Source organism: Crassostrea angulata, chromosome 7 (genome assembly GCF_025612915.1).
Source record: "Crassostrea angulata isolate pt1a10 chromosome 7, ASM2561291v2, whole genome shotgun sequence".
Classification (NCBI taxonomy): Eukaryota; Metazoa; Mollusca; class Bivalvia; order Ostreida; family Ostreidae; genus Magallana; species Magallana angulata.
Genome location: NC_069117.1, coordinates 7,016,885 through 7,032,988, shown reverse-complemented (window position 1 = coordinate 7,032,988; position 16,104 = coordinate 7,016,885). Strand labels below are relative to the sequence as shown.

Sequence of the window (16,104 nt, the reverse complement as noted above, 5' to 3'; positions counted from 1 at the left end):
ACTACAGGTAGATCTATCATAATATACTACAGGTAGATCTATCATAATATACTACAGGTAGATTATACTACAGGTAGATTATACTACAGGTAGATCTATCATAATATACTACATGTAGATCTATCATAATATACTACAGGTAGATTATACTACAGATAGATTATACTACAGGTAGATCTATCATAATATACTACAGGTAGATCTATCATAATATACTACAGGTAGATTAAACTACAGGTAGATCTATCATAATATACTACAGGTAGATTATACTACAGGTAGATTATACTACAGGTAGATCTATCAAGACGTTCTGTGTTGTACTATGTAGGACAGAAATGTTCTGTAGAATGGCCGGAATAACATCACCACGAAAACATTGCTGCGGTCAGACATAACTGCCACTCACAATTCTCAGTGTCCATGGTCAGTGCTTCCTCAACTCTTGTACACGATGTCCATTCTAGGCGCTTGATCATTCTTTAATAATTATATAACACCTGATACTAATACATTTATATTTAAAAAATTCATAGTTTGACATTAATGTATTTTCATCTTACATTTACTATATATCTTTAAATTGATCAAATGCTGGAGTAAAGGAAATTCACAATGTACAAAATCAAACCAATCGGTCCATTTTTTCAGGGAGGACATGAATATCATCAAAGTGTAGGTTAGTTACCGTTAGCCAGAGGAAGGAATGATGCTTTGAATAATTTTGTTTTAATTTTTATTTTGTTTCAGGGCTTTAACAATGCATCAAAATGATATTCATATTAATTATTAATGCTTTTTTAAGAAAAACAAACCACAACTATTTCACTTAGTTTTTCACGACTGTCTGTGCGGATACAATGTATTATATGCAGACTCTGGATCGTAGGTTGATTTGATGTTGGACATTATAACGGTATGTTAATTGATGACGGAGTCAGATGATACGCACGCAAAACTACCGTAGTACTCTCTCTCTCTCTCTCTCTCTCTCTCTCTCTCTCTCTGCCCTGGCCTTGTCACTATTTCAGGCAAGCACCAAACATTTCCAGTTGACACCGGTGTTATTCATAATTATTCATTTATATTATAATAAATTAACACAGCGAACTTTAGCCATTGTTAATAATTCTACACGCACGCTTTTTAGATCAGATATTTTTTTTTTTAATAAATTCAAGATGGTGCTTAAAACTTCCAAATACCAGTTGATATTTGATTCTGGTCCGATATATCTAAGCCAGCTCTCCATGTAAATTAAGCATAAGCATGATAATTAATATTGCAATATGCTTCTCGTGTACATGTACGTGCTAAAGCATTCTTTTCGCTGGGATGATTTTGAAAACTACGCTAGCTCTATAATCATGCAGTTTGACAACGATAACAACAATATAAAATGTCTTCAAGAGACCGAAAGAATGGACTGCAGCGACTTCTGTGAAAACTACCAGAGCAAACAAAGGGTCCATTTCGTGACCAAAACTCCCTATAATGACCCCCAGGGTCTTAGGGCGGAGGTCCACGATTAACAAAGCTTTCTTATATGTATAAAGCAGCACATTGTAAAGTATTTAATTAATCATCATACAGTTGAACTAGGATGATGGGGGACCAGCCTTGTATTACTGTGACAGTTACACTCACCCTACGGCCCCGCCCTTGACATTCAGTAGCCCCGTATACACATATATATACAAATCGGACTCCTTAACAAGGGCACAATTGTACACCCAAGTCATCCCACCAAAAGATGATGAATAGGTCAATGTACTTTTTTCTGGATATTTTTATTTTTAAATATTCCACGAAATATACGCAAAACAAATATCTTTCAAACATCCTAGTTCAGTGTCTCAATTACGAATCATTTTGTAAGGACTTCTCAAGATTTTATATGACATTTCATTTCATACAATGTATATATGCTGATTTTTGTGTTAATTTAAAGGATAAAGTCTTACCATGAAAAGCTATCGTTAGACTGTATAGAGTGACCATGAATCAATATGTAATACATTTGCATTTCTGTATCCGATGATTTCAAAATTGTCAAAATAATACAATCATATAAATGATTTTGAATTCTTTTTACATTAATTCCCTGTATGGTCACTTCATAAATTCATTTGACTTCTAAGTTTAAACAGCTTTTAAGTATCAATTTTGCAAACTATAATTCATTTCTTTTAATAATACATGTATAATTCATTTCTTTATATTGATAGAAACGTTTGGTTTTTATGAAACAGAATAACACACAAACCACTGCCCATTTTTCAGGTTATCAATTTTCCGTAAACAAATGCTCCATCTACAAGTAAACAATGGCTCAGATAGTGCCCCCCCCCCCCCTTGTCGTGGGTGTTTTTATAAGTTCCTATGAATTTATCATTGACAAAAAATAGTTTGCATTGTGAGTTGATACAATACTTACAAAACATAACATATTTGGTTATAAAATAAGGACTAAAAACCCATCTGGATATATTTATAGAAATATATTTTAGAGTGTTTAATATTAAATTATTTTAAAAATGTAAGGATTGATTACCTCCTTTACCTTTCAGCATCAATGTAAAATATATAGGACAAGGAAAATAAAACCTGTCATAAAATCATTAAATCTTGTCTGATTTTAATTAGAATTACAAGTGCACATCTTAGTGTTTAATGTATGAACAAATTCTCAGACTATCCCATGCAGTAGTAAAAATTAAAGTTTATCGGAGGACAAAATTGTGTCTACAGACAGACAGGATGGTTCCAATATACCCCCTAAACTTCGTTTGCAGCTGTTTAAAAACTTATTCAAGTGCCCTATGATCTCCTTGACAAACAGATTCCATATTAACGGCATATGTTTCTTTTATGGAATACGGATCAGGAAAGGAACAGATGAGAAGAAACAAAGTAAACATACTGACATTGCAATAACTATGGATTCCATATACGACAGCCAACTGTTGGCAGCTTAATGCTTTCTGCCAACTGCTTTCTTTACCTCTTTATTGGGTTAAGTGCAGGGCTGCGTTCGAGATCGTAGCTGCTACGGAGGGCTACGTAGTTGAACGGTAAGCTAGCCTAGCCGCTACGTAGATATTCGTAGCCTAAATATTTTATGCTTAGCATCAAATTCAAGATGGCCACCTTCGTTAACACTTTGTAACAAACATGAAATCTATTTATTTAGCGCCATTTTATTCATCCTTAAAGTTATAATGAATTTTAACATGTATGTTTCCGCTTGAAATTACAGATTATGTCGATGTAATTAGTCTTTTGTTGAATATTTCTAACTTCAAATCTGAGACCTAGCGGTCCGTTCAACAGACCTAGATATCTACGACCTAAAGGCTAGCTGCTACGATCTTGAAGGAAGCCCTGATCACGTGGCCCGAAACCTATTCGAGTACGTATGAAAACCCATCACGCGCATAATTTGAAGTACATTAACTCGTGTTTACCACTTTTAAAAGACATGAGAGTTAGTGGAGTTCTTGATTGTCTGGTGCTATCCATATAGAATGTTTGAGATTTTGTTTCCGTCCTGTCATCCAGAATGACCATGAAAGAGTGATGGACGCATGGAATAATCATATAATTAGAAACAAACTTTGTCCATCGGGTCGTTATCTTTTTTATATAGCAACCCAGAAGTATTTGGCTGTTGCGATACGAAAAAGGATGTAGACTTAACCATTCTTGATATGTTTGGAAATATTCAGGCAACTGAAAATGATTTTGTAATGAGCTCATCTAACGAGTTTTCCGAAATTGCTTTAGAAACGATGCTGTATCCAAATCTATTGCCCCAAGCACGTTGCACGAGGCTATGGAACTATTTGGGAGCCTTATAACGTTTTATAAAGTTTAACGAAGTAACATACATGTACATGTAATTTCTGTAAAAATAAAATCATAAATGTTAAACACTCAACCATACACTGTAGAGTTTTGATTTAATATGCTCACACCAAGGTGGTCAAAATACTTTTTACAAGCCATGGATAATATTGGCGGTCACTCATTATCTATCATTCCCAGCGCAAATTCTTTGCAGCAAGTTGCGCAAGGGGATAATAGTAACAATATCACGTACAGAGCAATGTAGATCAGGATTTCAAATTACAACAAAAACAGTGAGAAAAACTAATTAACGTTTTAATTGAACCTCTGTCAATCATAGCACATATGATGTTTTCATATCATAATTAGAACCATTTTAAGAAGGCCTTGGACTTTCGTTTGGACGTAGCTATCTATTTCATTCGTCAAAACAAGTTAAAATTACACGGTTTCAAGCGAAATATGCACCGATTGCGTAGTCTTAGCTCAAAAGCCAGACAAATCTTGTTGATTTCAAAGAGCAATGCCTAAGTGGCCAGCAATGAAATAGACAGGCCTACGTCACATTGCTGTTTGACACAACTACCCAAAGTCCAAGCTCTTGTTAAAATGGTTCTATCACACTTCGGCTGTTCAAATTACGTTGTATCATGAAATCAGAGATTGACCGTCGGAAGGTTTATTTGTCGCAATGATCATGTAAATAACGACGCTTTCCAAACGGAGATAGCAAAATTGAAAAGAGATACATGTTCAAAATGGTTAGTCTGTTTCTTTACAAGATCGTAATATAGTTAGAAACATTAATTAAACTGTCATCCACTTATGCCTTTATTTCTGAAACAAGACCATCTACAAGCAATTGGCACTAAGCTGGCTGAGTGAGCAGCTGACAGTTGGCTGTCGTATATGGAATTCCATACATAAATGACAATTAATGTTTCATAAGCTATAAATAATTCATAGTACGTTCATTAGACCACAATGTCACGTTATTGAATAGACATGTATTTGAAGTCAGGTATTGGTATTGCTGTTTTTGGATAAACATTTACTTGCACACACCATGCTTACTGTGCCAAACACAGAAATATGTCAGAACTTCCAGAAATTCTCTATCTCCAACTATTATCTTCCAAAAGCGTTTCCCTTTAAATTTGTTCAACATACAGGACAAATGGGGCATAACCCAGTTACCGGTACTAATATGCCCATTTTTTCCTTGTATAAGAACCACAATCAAAGCTTATCCACGTCATGACTTTCACATTTATATATGTTTTTTTGGCAAATGTAAGGCTTGAAAAGAGGGTTTTGAGTCAAAACTCTTTAGATCAAACATTAGTCAAAACTTTTTAGATCAAACATTAAATTTTGACTGTGCAAAACTGTTGACACAGTCAAAACTTAATGTTAATCTATGTATAAAATGTATTTGAAACCATAAAAGACAAAAAGTTTGCAACGTTAGAAAATAATTTTTGTTTAATGTACATATAATACAAATATTTCAGACGATATACAGATAGAGCAATGCACTGATTGCTTGTGTAGCTGGCACTATATGTTTCTGTACGGCTCTGTTATCATGTGACCAAGTCCAGAGTTATATCCCTGTGTATTTTCATCTAGACATCTTCTGACATGTTTCTACTCATGTTTTCCACTGCTGAACAGCCTGTAAATAGTTTATTTGGTCTAACAATAATATGTAAACAATTGATACAGTGTGGAATGGTTGGTTTAAACAGAGACAGTATCAGTATATAAAATGAATGATAAAACAGATTTCAAATAATTGTTTCCTCAAGTATCAATGTATATTTTGTCAAAATACTAATACAAGATCCAATGCTTTGTTAACTTTGTGGCATCATTTTATTCTGCTGCAGCAAGCAGATTTTCTACTGTATAGAGGCTTTGAGACATGACAGTAATTTTAAGCTAATTTCTCCTCCCTCCATAGCCTTTTTTTTTTTTTAATAAAATGAAGTGTCATGTATGTTTTCTCTGATTGTGGTCATTGGGCTACATTAATTCTCTGTACTATGACACATTTGCTTACCCGATTTGCTCCCTCCAGGCTTGAGATGAGGTTTTTCAAATCCTCTCGTGTTAGCTCTAATGAATGTATTTCTGTTGTGGCCTCATTCTGAACATCAAGATCAAGATTGAGTAGAGGTTCTTGGATGGAGGAAAGCTTGTCACTAGCCATTGCTAACTGCAAATAAATTTCAGTATCTGTAGTGCATTAAAGAATGTAGCTATCAGTATTAAATAAGCTCTGTAGGAAATATGAATCTCAAATTCTAGTCTGATACTGTGAAATAGACCTCTTTTTTCTTTAGAATGGAGTAGGAATATGTTTTAAAAGAAGTGGGGATACACCTTGGACTTTTACCAGTAGTTTATTTATAATTCAAACAATATCACAATACGTCCATCCATTTTTTTTTTTCAAACCAGGAGCTACAGACCTGCAGCTATCACTTTCATATGTTCTTTCTGATAATAAAAACATAGGTAATCATAGATTACTAAGCTCACCGAGACAGAGCATCACCCTTATGAGACATCACCTTCATAAGACCACCTTTATCATTTTATATGAAAATCATACTTTATGATCTTGGATATTCATGGATTCTGTTTTGACAAAATATCGTATATCATCTGATAAATTTTTTTATGATAATCATATGTTCATATGTTAATCAATACTATGATATAAAATTAAATATTGCATCATGTCATATTTCTAATATAATATATATCATATAATAAATAAAATACCGTAATAAACAATAATGAGATTTGATATTGTAACGTATGATATGACATTGTATTGTGTTATACCTTATTGTATTTGATCACATAATACAATATCATAAAATATAATACAATATAGTATCATATTACATTATCATATTACATAATACATCATAACACTGAAACATGATATTATATTGTATAATATAGAATGATATTGTATTGAATGACACTGAAACATATTTGATACATTATATGATATTATATCATATAATACAATATAATTTGATTTCAACATTGTATCTTATCAAATGATACAATATTATGTGATATGGTAAAATATTATAAAATACATTATTATATTATACATATTGCATCATATGACACAATAAAATATATTACAATATCATATAATACAATTTCATGTGATATGATAATATATCATATAAACCAATATCATATCATACAATATCGTATGATACAATATAATATAATATTACAATATCATATAATACAATTTCATGTGATATAATTCTATATTACTGAAACCAATATCATATTATACAATATTGTATGATACAATATTATAGAATATACAATATTGTATCATAGGATACAATATAATATTTTGCAATATCTTATGTAATTGTATCATGTGATAAAATAATAAATTAAAAATACAATATAATATTATACAATATTGTATCATAATATACAATACTATACATAACAATATCATGATACATAATCATATCATAAAATATCAAAAAAATTGATACAATATCATATCGTATCGTATAACTTTCTATAATATAACATATGATATCATATTGTATTATATCAAACAATATTGTTTCATATCATACAATACTTTATCATAGGAATCATGTTATATCATTTATCAACAAACACATCTATCTATCGAGCTGGTTTGAGTGGGGTAGGAGATTTCTTTAGCATCCTTGATAATGGAGATCAGGCTCTGCTTCTGAAGCAACCTCTGCATTTAATTTATAATAAAGTTAAATCAACTATGCAAGCTATCATCTATAAAACATGTGACCTGTTCCAAAAAACTAAACCTCATCCAGCATCCGAAACCTATTGCTCAGATTCAGCATTCAAGCCCATCAGGTGCATTTGTATCATAAGACGCATCATCCATGCAATTTTGGTGAAGTAAGGACCAGTAATAACTAAGATATCATCATCAGAGGGCACTAGCAATTAAAACCTTAACTTCCTCCAGCATCCGCAACCTATGGCTCAGATTCAGCATCCATGCCTGTCAGGTGCATCTGTATCATAAGACACACCATCCATTCAAGTTTGGTGAAGTTAGGACCAGTAATAACTAAGATTTATTTTTTAGCATCCTTGATAATGGAGATCAAGCTCTGCATCTGAAGCTACCTCTGCGATTCATTCATATTACAGTTAAATCAACTATGCAAGTTTGAAATAGTACTATCATCTATTAAACATGTGACCTGTTCCTAAAAACTTAACTTTATCCAGCATCCGAAACCAGACTATGCATTCAAGCCTGTCAGGTGCAACAGTATCATAAGACACACAATTCATGGAAGTCTGGTGAAGTAAGGACAAGTAATAACTAAGATATCATCATCAGAGGGCACCTGTTTCAAAAACTTTATCTAACCAGCTCTTAAAACCTTAACCTCCTCCAGCATCCGAAACCTATTGCTCAGATTCAGCATTCAAGCTTGTCAGGTGCATCAGTATCATAAGACGCACCATCCATACAAGTTTGGTGAAGTTAGGACCAGTAGTAACTAAGATATAATCATCAGAGGGCACCTGCAACAAAAACTTAACCAGCTCTAAAAACCTTAACCTCTTCCAGCATCTGAAACCTATTGCTCAGATTCAGCATTCAAGCTTGTCAGGTGCATCAGTGTCATAAGACGCACCATCCATACAAGTTTGGTGAAGTTAGGACCAGTAGTAACTAAGATTAATCATCAGTGGGCACCTGCAACAAAAACTTTAACCAGCTCTAAAAACCTTAACCTCTTCCAGCATCCGAAACCTATTGCTCAGATTCAGCATTCAAGCTTGTCAGGTGCATCAGTATCATAAGACGCATCATCCATACAAGTTTGGTGAAGTTAGGACCAGTAGTAACTTAGATATTGCTATCAATGGGCACCCGCAACAAAAACTTTAACCTGCTCCAAAAACCTTAACCTCCTCCAGCATCCGAAACCTATAGCTCAGATTCAGCACTCAAGCCTGTCTGGTGCATCAGTATCATAAGGCACACCATCCATGCAAGTTTGGTGAAGTACAGACCAGCAGTAACTAAGATACTGCTATCAAAGGGCACCTGCAACAAAAACTTTAACCTGGTCCAACAACCTTAACCTCCTCCAGCATCTGAAATTTAGGACCCAGATTCAGCATCCAAGTCTTTCAAGTCCATAAGTAGGTCCAGATGCATCATCCATGCAAGTTTGGTGAAGATAGGACAAGTAATAGCTTAGATACAGGACCTGCATCAAAAACTTTAACCAGGTCCGGACGCCGACGCCGACGCCACCGCCGACGCCGAGGGTATAGCATAAGCTCTCCTTGACTTCGTCTCGGTGAGCTAAAAAATGTAATATACGATCTTTATAAGTAGTTTATATTGTCCTGGAGCTGACCTTAATTTGCCAATCAAAATCTTTTAAGGTGGATTTTGAGATTAAGTTTGTATCAGTGACCAGCTGCTGATGGATGTCGGACCGTCTTGCGTTGATAACTTCCATGAACACAGACTGGTATTCCTGTGGTAAACTGCCAAGTCTCTGATAAATCTACAATGGAGTTTAAACCAATGAAAATACTCTGTTATAGATAAGATTACAAGAAGCAGTAAAACTTTTTTTAAAATGGGTATTGATACATGAAAAAACCCTGAAATATGATATCAAATTCACTATAAGGTTTTAGCCCTTTTAGTAAAAGCAAACAAAGAACCAACACCAAACCGCAGAATCAACGTCACTTCTCTCTTTTTAAAATGAACAACAGCATGCTGCTTAAATGAGCCTGACCTGGTCTTTGTTGAGTGGTTCTCGGATAGCAGCCTTTATCAGTCCCTCGACAGCCTCCACCAAGTCAAACCATTCCTCCAGGCTCCACGTTTGATCATAGTCTTGGTAATGCAGGTGTCCTCTCTTACAAACATTGTCCACCAAACCATGCAGCAGCTAAAATACCATTATAACATACAGTTCTTTGCCTGATAATTATAATAATTATAAATTTACTAACAAGAGGCTCAGACCGCTCACCTGAGCAACAAAAGCCATAACTCTGATCAAATCAGCATTACAGTACCAAATCTAAAATATCTTGACAACTAAATACAGTAGATCTTGCACAAAGAGTTTTAAAAAATCAAATGGTTTTGATCCACATAATTTTAAGGTAAATACCAAGCCCCTGTTCTTTTAGCATTTGTGAGATGATTTTTCTCTATTCCTATTTGAATATCATCCCTTTTATGGGCCCATTTTTCTCCAAGAAATCATGGTTTAATTGATCAGAGATAAATCTGCACAACCTGTACCTTCACAAAATTTTCAGCTTTTCCAGAAGATTTTCTCTATATCTTCCTATATCAGATTTGACATCCTAGCATTGTAGCCCCACACTATCCCCAGGGATCATGATATTTTAGCCAAATGGTTTTTGAGAGGAAGATTTCAAAGATTTCCCCTTTATATTACTATGTTAAAATTTACCCCCCCCCCCCCCCATGTTGTTGTTTTTTTGCTTGTCAAGATTTTTTTTTTTATAAGTCTAGCCCCCCTCCTTTCACTTTGCTTCTAACACCACTGTATTACTAGAATGTATGTTCATTCACCCAAAAATGTGTTTGCCCTTGACACTGTTTGCCCTAGTTTCTGTTCTCCTCAGACTCTGTTCACCCAAGATCCATTTGCCTTATTTTCATTAATACAGGATTAATGTAGTTGTATATTTTCATATTGTGTAATCAGAATATCTCTTCATAATTCTAAAATGATCAGAAAACAACACTATTGTAGCACCTTTATGTAAGTTTTATATATTTACAAATGGACTGACCTGATAACAATATGATGACTTATTGCCATTGCTAATTAATTATTTTTAACAGTAATTTGATAAAATTTTATGTTCCATCCACACAATTATATACCTCATTTAGAGATCAAAGGATTGTGTAAAGGTATATAAATTTGTTAGAGCAGACAGAATAGCTGCTCACCTTCTATAATGACAAATTAATGTCTCAATTTCTTCAATTGTTAAAAAACCATGCGGATCATTAAAAAAAGATCAAGACATCTATACTTATAAAGTAAGGCATTTTGCAAATAAACTACAAAATGCCTGCACTAGAGTACTTGCTTACACCTTTGGTATTTCAACACATGTGTAATGATGTCCATAAGGTATAACTGAATTTTAACTGATAACTTATTGTGAAATTAATCAAAAACCTTCTTTCATTTTTGATAAACAAGCCTGAAATAGCAAAATTGAGAATAAGCTGGTGGACACGCTTTGGCGGATCCATGTCATGGGTAGTCTCGGTCAAAATATATACTTGCAATGAAATAATATTAAATGATTATGTTAGGAGTGAATATATTTACTGTGAGCCTATTTAGAGAATACATGATTGCGCCCATGAGAAAAGGGTCCTTATGACATTTTTTTCACAATTTCAGATTTTTATGGATTTATACCTATATTTGTCAGAAGATTAAAGTTATGAAGTTTCATGAAGATCCAATAACTATAAATATCTTTATTTGGCTTTTAAAGTTACGGTCTTTTTTACCTATAACGTTGTTCACCTTGCGACGTTACGTTATGATTTCATTAACGTCATTTTTATGTTACGTATATAGCTCCATTCTTTTATTTTTTAATCATGTATTTGCTTTTCAAGATATCATTACTTAATTCTTTTTTGATTCCTTATTAATAACTTTAAATAATAATAATGCATTAATATTAATGCATATTTTTTACACAATACATGCACATTGAAAATATAATTGTCACTAAAACTGTGAAGTCTTTTTAACGCACATTCATGTTTTCTGAATAAATCATATCTTAGTCTTGTAACTAACTACTTTTATAAACTACACGTACAATTCAAATAATTTTTCTAAAATTATTCATTATCAATAACTAAGTACAACAAACATGGCATTTTTAATTTGCATTGTGATAATATATGCACATTGGACTTTTAAGCACCTGCTATATGAGAAAAAAAAAAACTTTGCCAAAAGTAGATATTTCCTTTTTTTATTTTTCTGTACATTTACACATGATTGACAGTGACTGTCTTTAGCGTTTTCATATCAATAGTTATCATTTTTTACTTTGATTCCTTAATTAATTCTTCATGGCTTGCTTAATTGTATGTTGCTTTAATATTTTTTTAATCAGTAATACTTTGAATTACTTCCTTTTATAATTACTCTTGTTCCTTACTACATTACTATACCTAAAAGTGTCTCTATTACACACATGAATTCGATCAAGTAGTTTAAATGAAAAGTCGCATTTTAAGCAAAGTGGTAGTGTATTTGCTGTAATTGCTACCCCGCCGTTCTGGTTAATGAAAATACGCAAGCTTAGTAATATTGCGGGTCGTTTCAGTCTTAGAGACAATTCGCGCCGGTCATTTTGCTCCTACGTGCATCGATAAAAGATACACCAAGTTCACCAAATTCTAAATTAGTTTATATCCATATAACGATAAAAATCATCTTCGCAAGCTTGGAATGGATCTCGAGAGTTTGACAATTAGCATAGGCATCTGCAAAACTAAATGGGGACTACAACTCGAAAGTAAGCATGATAATGTGCGATACAGATACATATACATTTCAATAAATTTGTAAATGTGTTTGAGTTTAAATTGAACTTAAAAAAGAAAATAATATTTATCTAGTCAATGTATGAAATGAGATATGCTCTTCTTTGAATTCAATTTAATTTGTCCAGGATTGAACGTATGTTTCTTTTATCTCACGTTTATTGCCACAATTAAAACTCTTCAATGTAGTTAATTATGTTTCCTTTTTATGGGTATCAATATGTAACGTTGCTGATATAACATATTTTCATATTTTACGCGAGCACTTATTCCGCATTGTTTCTGTTTTGTGTGAAATTGCAAGAATATAAAATCATGGAAATCGCGAGCACCAATATTTTCATAAAGTTAACTGACAACAGTTTACTGCATGTATGACAAATAAAAGCATAGTGGAATTGAAAAAAAAATTTGGTTCCATTTTAATGGGAGTGATATGGAAATGATATTGTACAAAGGTATCGAATCGTGAACCTTGATTAATTTACCCTCTCCACTCGACATTTCTTTTACTGAAATCTCAATACAAGCACTGAAGCTTGTGATTTTCTCTCGTAACATTTCTTAATGTTGTTGAAGCACCCACTATTTTCGTCAAGACAAAATTGTTCATTATTTAGATTATCAAGTTCCTGAAGCAATAAATTATAATGTGATTTTGTCAAAGAATAAAATCGGGCTCAAGTTAAATACCATTAGGTTTAATGAAAACTATAGTTTATGTCTAAATTTAATAAGAATGCAATGACTCAAAGTGTACACATGTTACTACAATGAGTTGGGTCATTCGTTATATGGGTTATTTGTCGACACATGATTAAACACACACGTTAATACAATAATGAGTTAGCTCATTTGTTAACATGGGGTATTTGTAGACACATGAATAATTTAGTGCTTATATATGTAGCTAAAATTTCCCGTAGTTTTTAAATAAAAAGCACACTAACTTTTTTTAATTAAAAACTTCTTTCATGTTTTTGAGCGTCATCTAAAATTACTAGTATCTTATCTGCCGAAATGCATCTACGTGTATTATAAAACAAACTGAGCAGGTTATATTCTTATAGCTATTTACAATAGATCTTGTACGCACAATTTACATGCATATACCCTTTGTCAATTAGGAACTTTTTCCGAAGAAATGGGTCAATACCTCTCCCCCTCCAAAAAATATATAATTATAGAAAGAAATCAGGCTCCCAAAACTTTTGGACAACTAATTTAAATTTGAAAAAATAATCTAATCAATTATTAATTATTGTTTGATTTTTTTGCACGGACTTGTAATCAATAGCTTTAAATAATCTAAACCAGTACATGTACATCACTAGCCAACATAAGTACATTTAATTGAAATATTAGATCACTAAATCACTGAACAAATAGGTTCTGTAAACATAACTTCAGAAGTAAATTTGGCCTTAATTTTTTTTTAATGTTTTATCATTATATGCTACAATAAACATGTACGCTTTTTTAACACATTTTGATGACTCAGAGAAAGTAGCCGATTAAATGTTCGTGGTCAATGTCTATCTGTTCTTTACAATTTTGTTGTACTCAAACAAATGAGTTGAAAAAAATATTTTATTTCAATTTTTATTCTGAATAATCCGCACTTTATAAGCACCTATTAAATAAAACCGCTATTGTGCCTAAATATATAACTGACCGACCACAGAAGAAAAAGAGTTGGGTCAAAAATAAGGTGGTGGTTATATTGTATAAATCTATATTCACAACAAATAAATGACAATTGTAAAGCTCACTTGCGCCTTTGCGCCTAAATCTGTACGCAACACATTTTAAAGTTACATGTAAACATTTTTTTTTATAATATTCAGTTAAAACAATTTTCAGAGTGTATATATAAAATCTATAAAATCTCTAGAAAGTCTGAATAATAGACGGAGTTAAAAAGAAAACCTAACGAAATGGCATGAATAATTTCTTTTAAATTTTTAACTTGAATCTGTAAGTTACAGTACAAAAAAAACGATGAAGCTAAAGTGAAAGTTTATTATTCATACCAAAAGTTTTGTTTCATTATGAACTTATCAAATTCAAATTTCATTTATTATTATCTATTTCAAAAAATCAACAAAATGACTTACTAATTTAAAAAAGCTTACAATTTGAAATAACATCAAATTATATCAATTGATAAACGACTGGATCTACAAGTAGTATCAACCTATAGACTTAAACCTATTTTTGATAATAATTCATTCACTAGTCTATTTAATTCAGAATTTAAGAACACTCATTACTATTGAACAGATGAAATAAATTGAACATCTTATTTAATATCAGTTTCCCCGTGCGGAGCCTCATGGTATTTTCTACATAAGTGGATTATCTTTCTTGTTTTCCGAAATGCCTTCATAAACAGTGATTAAAAAATTTATCTTGTAATGAAAAGGCCATGGGTTTCACCCAGATTCTTAAACTTATTTGTGGACCCGAATCTTCAGAGATTCAGAGCCTGTTTAGATGAAAATGGTAGACCTGCATGAAGTTAAAGTCGGCCGCGCGAGTTAACAGATGCCGACAGGCGGATCAACAAGTTGTAATGGGCAGTGAAAACGTGGTAATGATTTCTCATTAACCGGTAACTCTAAAGTTATATTATATTCAAAACATTCAAAATTAGATTCAGTACCGCAAGTTAATTGACGGAATGTAAATTTTTTAATCGTGTTATTCTTTCCGATACTGCAGTATGCAGTACAAGTTTGTTTTTTTTATGCGGATGATCAAGAGTTGTCTTTTGTTCGTATCAAACAAGCACGGAATCTACATTCGATCGTGACTTATATAAATGAGTAAAATATAAAGAAAATGTCAGTATGTTCATTTTATTCATTATAAAAGATACTGCAGTATGGGGCACTGCTATTAAACACGTTTAAGTAGTGTTCATAAACAAGGTAACGAAATTTCTGCACTGCTGTTTTGAACTATCAGACGAGATATTTTTTTCTTTTATGTAACGTCATTTCTTTATGACGTTATTTCTCTGTTTTATACAAAACGTCATAAGGACCCTTTTCTCATGGGCGCAATCACATAGAAGTTATGATTTGACAAATGTTGATTGAATAAAATTAGTCTAACATTTGCAAGTTTTTTAACTCTGACTTTTAAATCGAACCCCAAGAACTTATCACGTTTATTGCTCGTAATGCTTTCGCATTCCCGAAAATTAATTAAAACATTCTAATTTAAGGTGAACAGTTTCATTTTTGATGAAGGCAGTGACGAGATTCGTCCCACGCCTGTTAAAATAAATTGCTCTTATTGCTCTTATTCATATATCATTAATTTGGATAATGCATACTTTAGTGACAGCTTTAACATCTAGTTTCTTCAACGATTGAAGTCCCTCCTCCTTATAGTTCGCCATTTTTAAGTCATGTGACCTATATCAATTCATTTTATGTAAATCAAAATTTGATTGGGTAAAAGAAACACGCTGTCCAATGAATGATTCTGATTTTAACAAGCTCGGTCAAAATTTTAGCCGAATAAGACGATGGACATTATTGGATTAAAATTTTACATCCACCAATGAAAAGTGAGAT

The 16,104-nt window shown here is 32.6% G+C and overlaps 1 protein-coding gene across 2 annotated transcripts; it reads right to left on the bottom strand.

Annotated features, from left to right (window-relative positions):
• Positions 1-5,316: 5,316 nt before the first annotated feature.
• On the bottom strand, positions 5,317-15,973 carry LOC128157535 (COMM domain-containing protein 8-like). 2 transcript variants are annotated; one of them, XM_052820124.1, is made up of 5 exons: positions 15,861-15,973; positions 9,681-9,836; positions 9,288-9,440; positions 5,915-6,070; positions 5,317-5,527 (listed from the first exon to the last, which is right to left on the bottom strand). In XM_052820124.1, the coding sequence occupies exons 1-5, from the start codon at positions 15,924-15,926 to the stop codon at positions 5,504-5,506; spliced, it is 555 nt and encodes a 184-aa protein (XP_052676084.1). In that variant the 5' UTR covers positions 15,927-15,973; the 3' UTR covers positions 5,317-5,503. The 2 variants fall into 2 exon arrangements, with proteins under 2 accessions (XP_052676084.1, XP_052676083.1); XM_052820123.1 differs by lacking the exon at positions 5,317-5,527 and having other exon boundaries at positions 5,855-6,070.
• Between the last annotated feature and the right edge of the window lie 131 nt (positions 15,974-16,104).

Excerpts from the sequence above, each read along its gene's own strand:
- LOC128157535 (XM_052820123.1), bottom strand. The coding sequence starts at position 15,926 with ATGGCGAACTATAAGGAGGAGGGACTTCAATCGTTGAAGAAACTAGAT. Across the intron at positions 9,837-15,860 it reads ATGTTAAAGCTGTCACTAAA|CTGCTGCATGGTTTGGTGGA; the intron begins GTATGCATTATC and ends ATGGTATTTTAG. Across the intron at positions 9,441-9,680 it reads AACCACTCAACAAAGACCAG|ATTTATCAGAGACTTGGCAG; the intron begins GTCAGGCTCATT and ends ACTCCATTGTAG.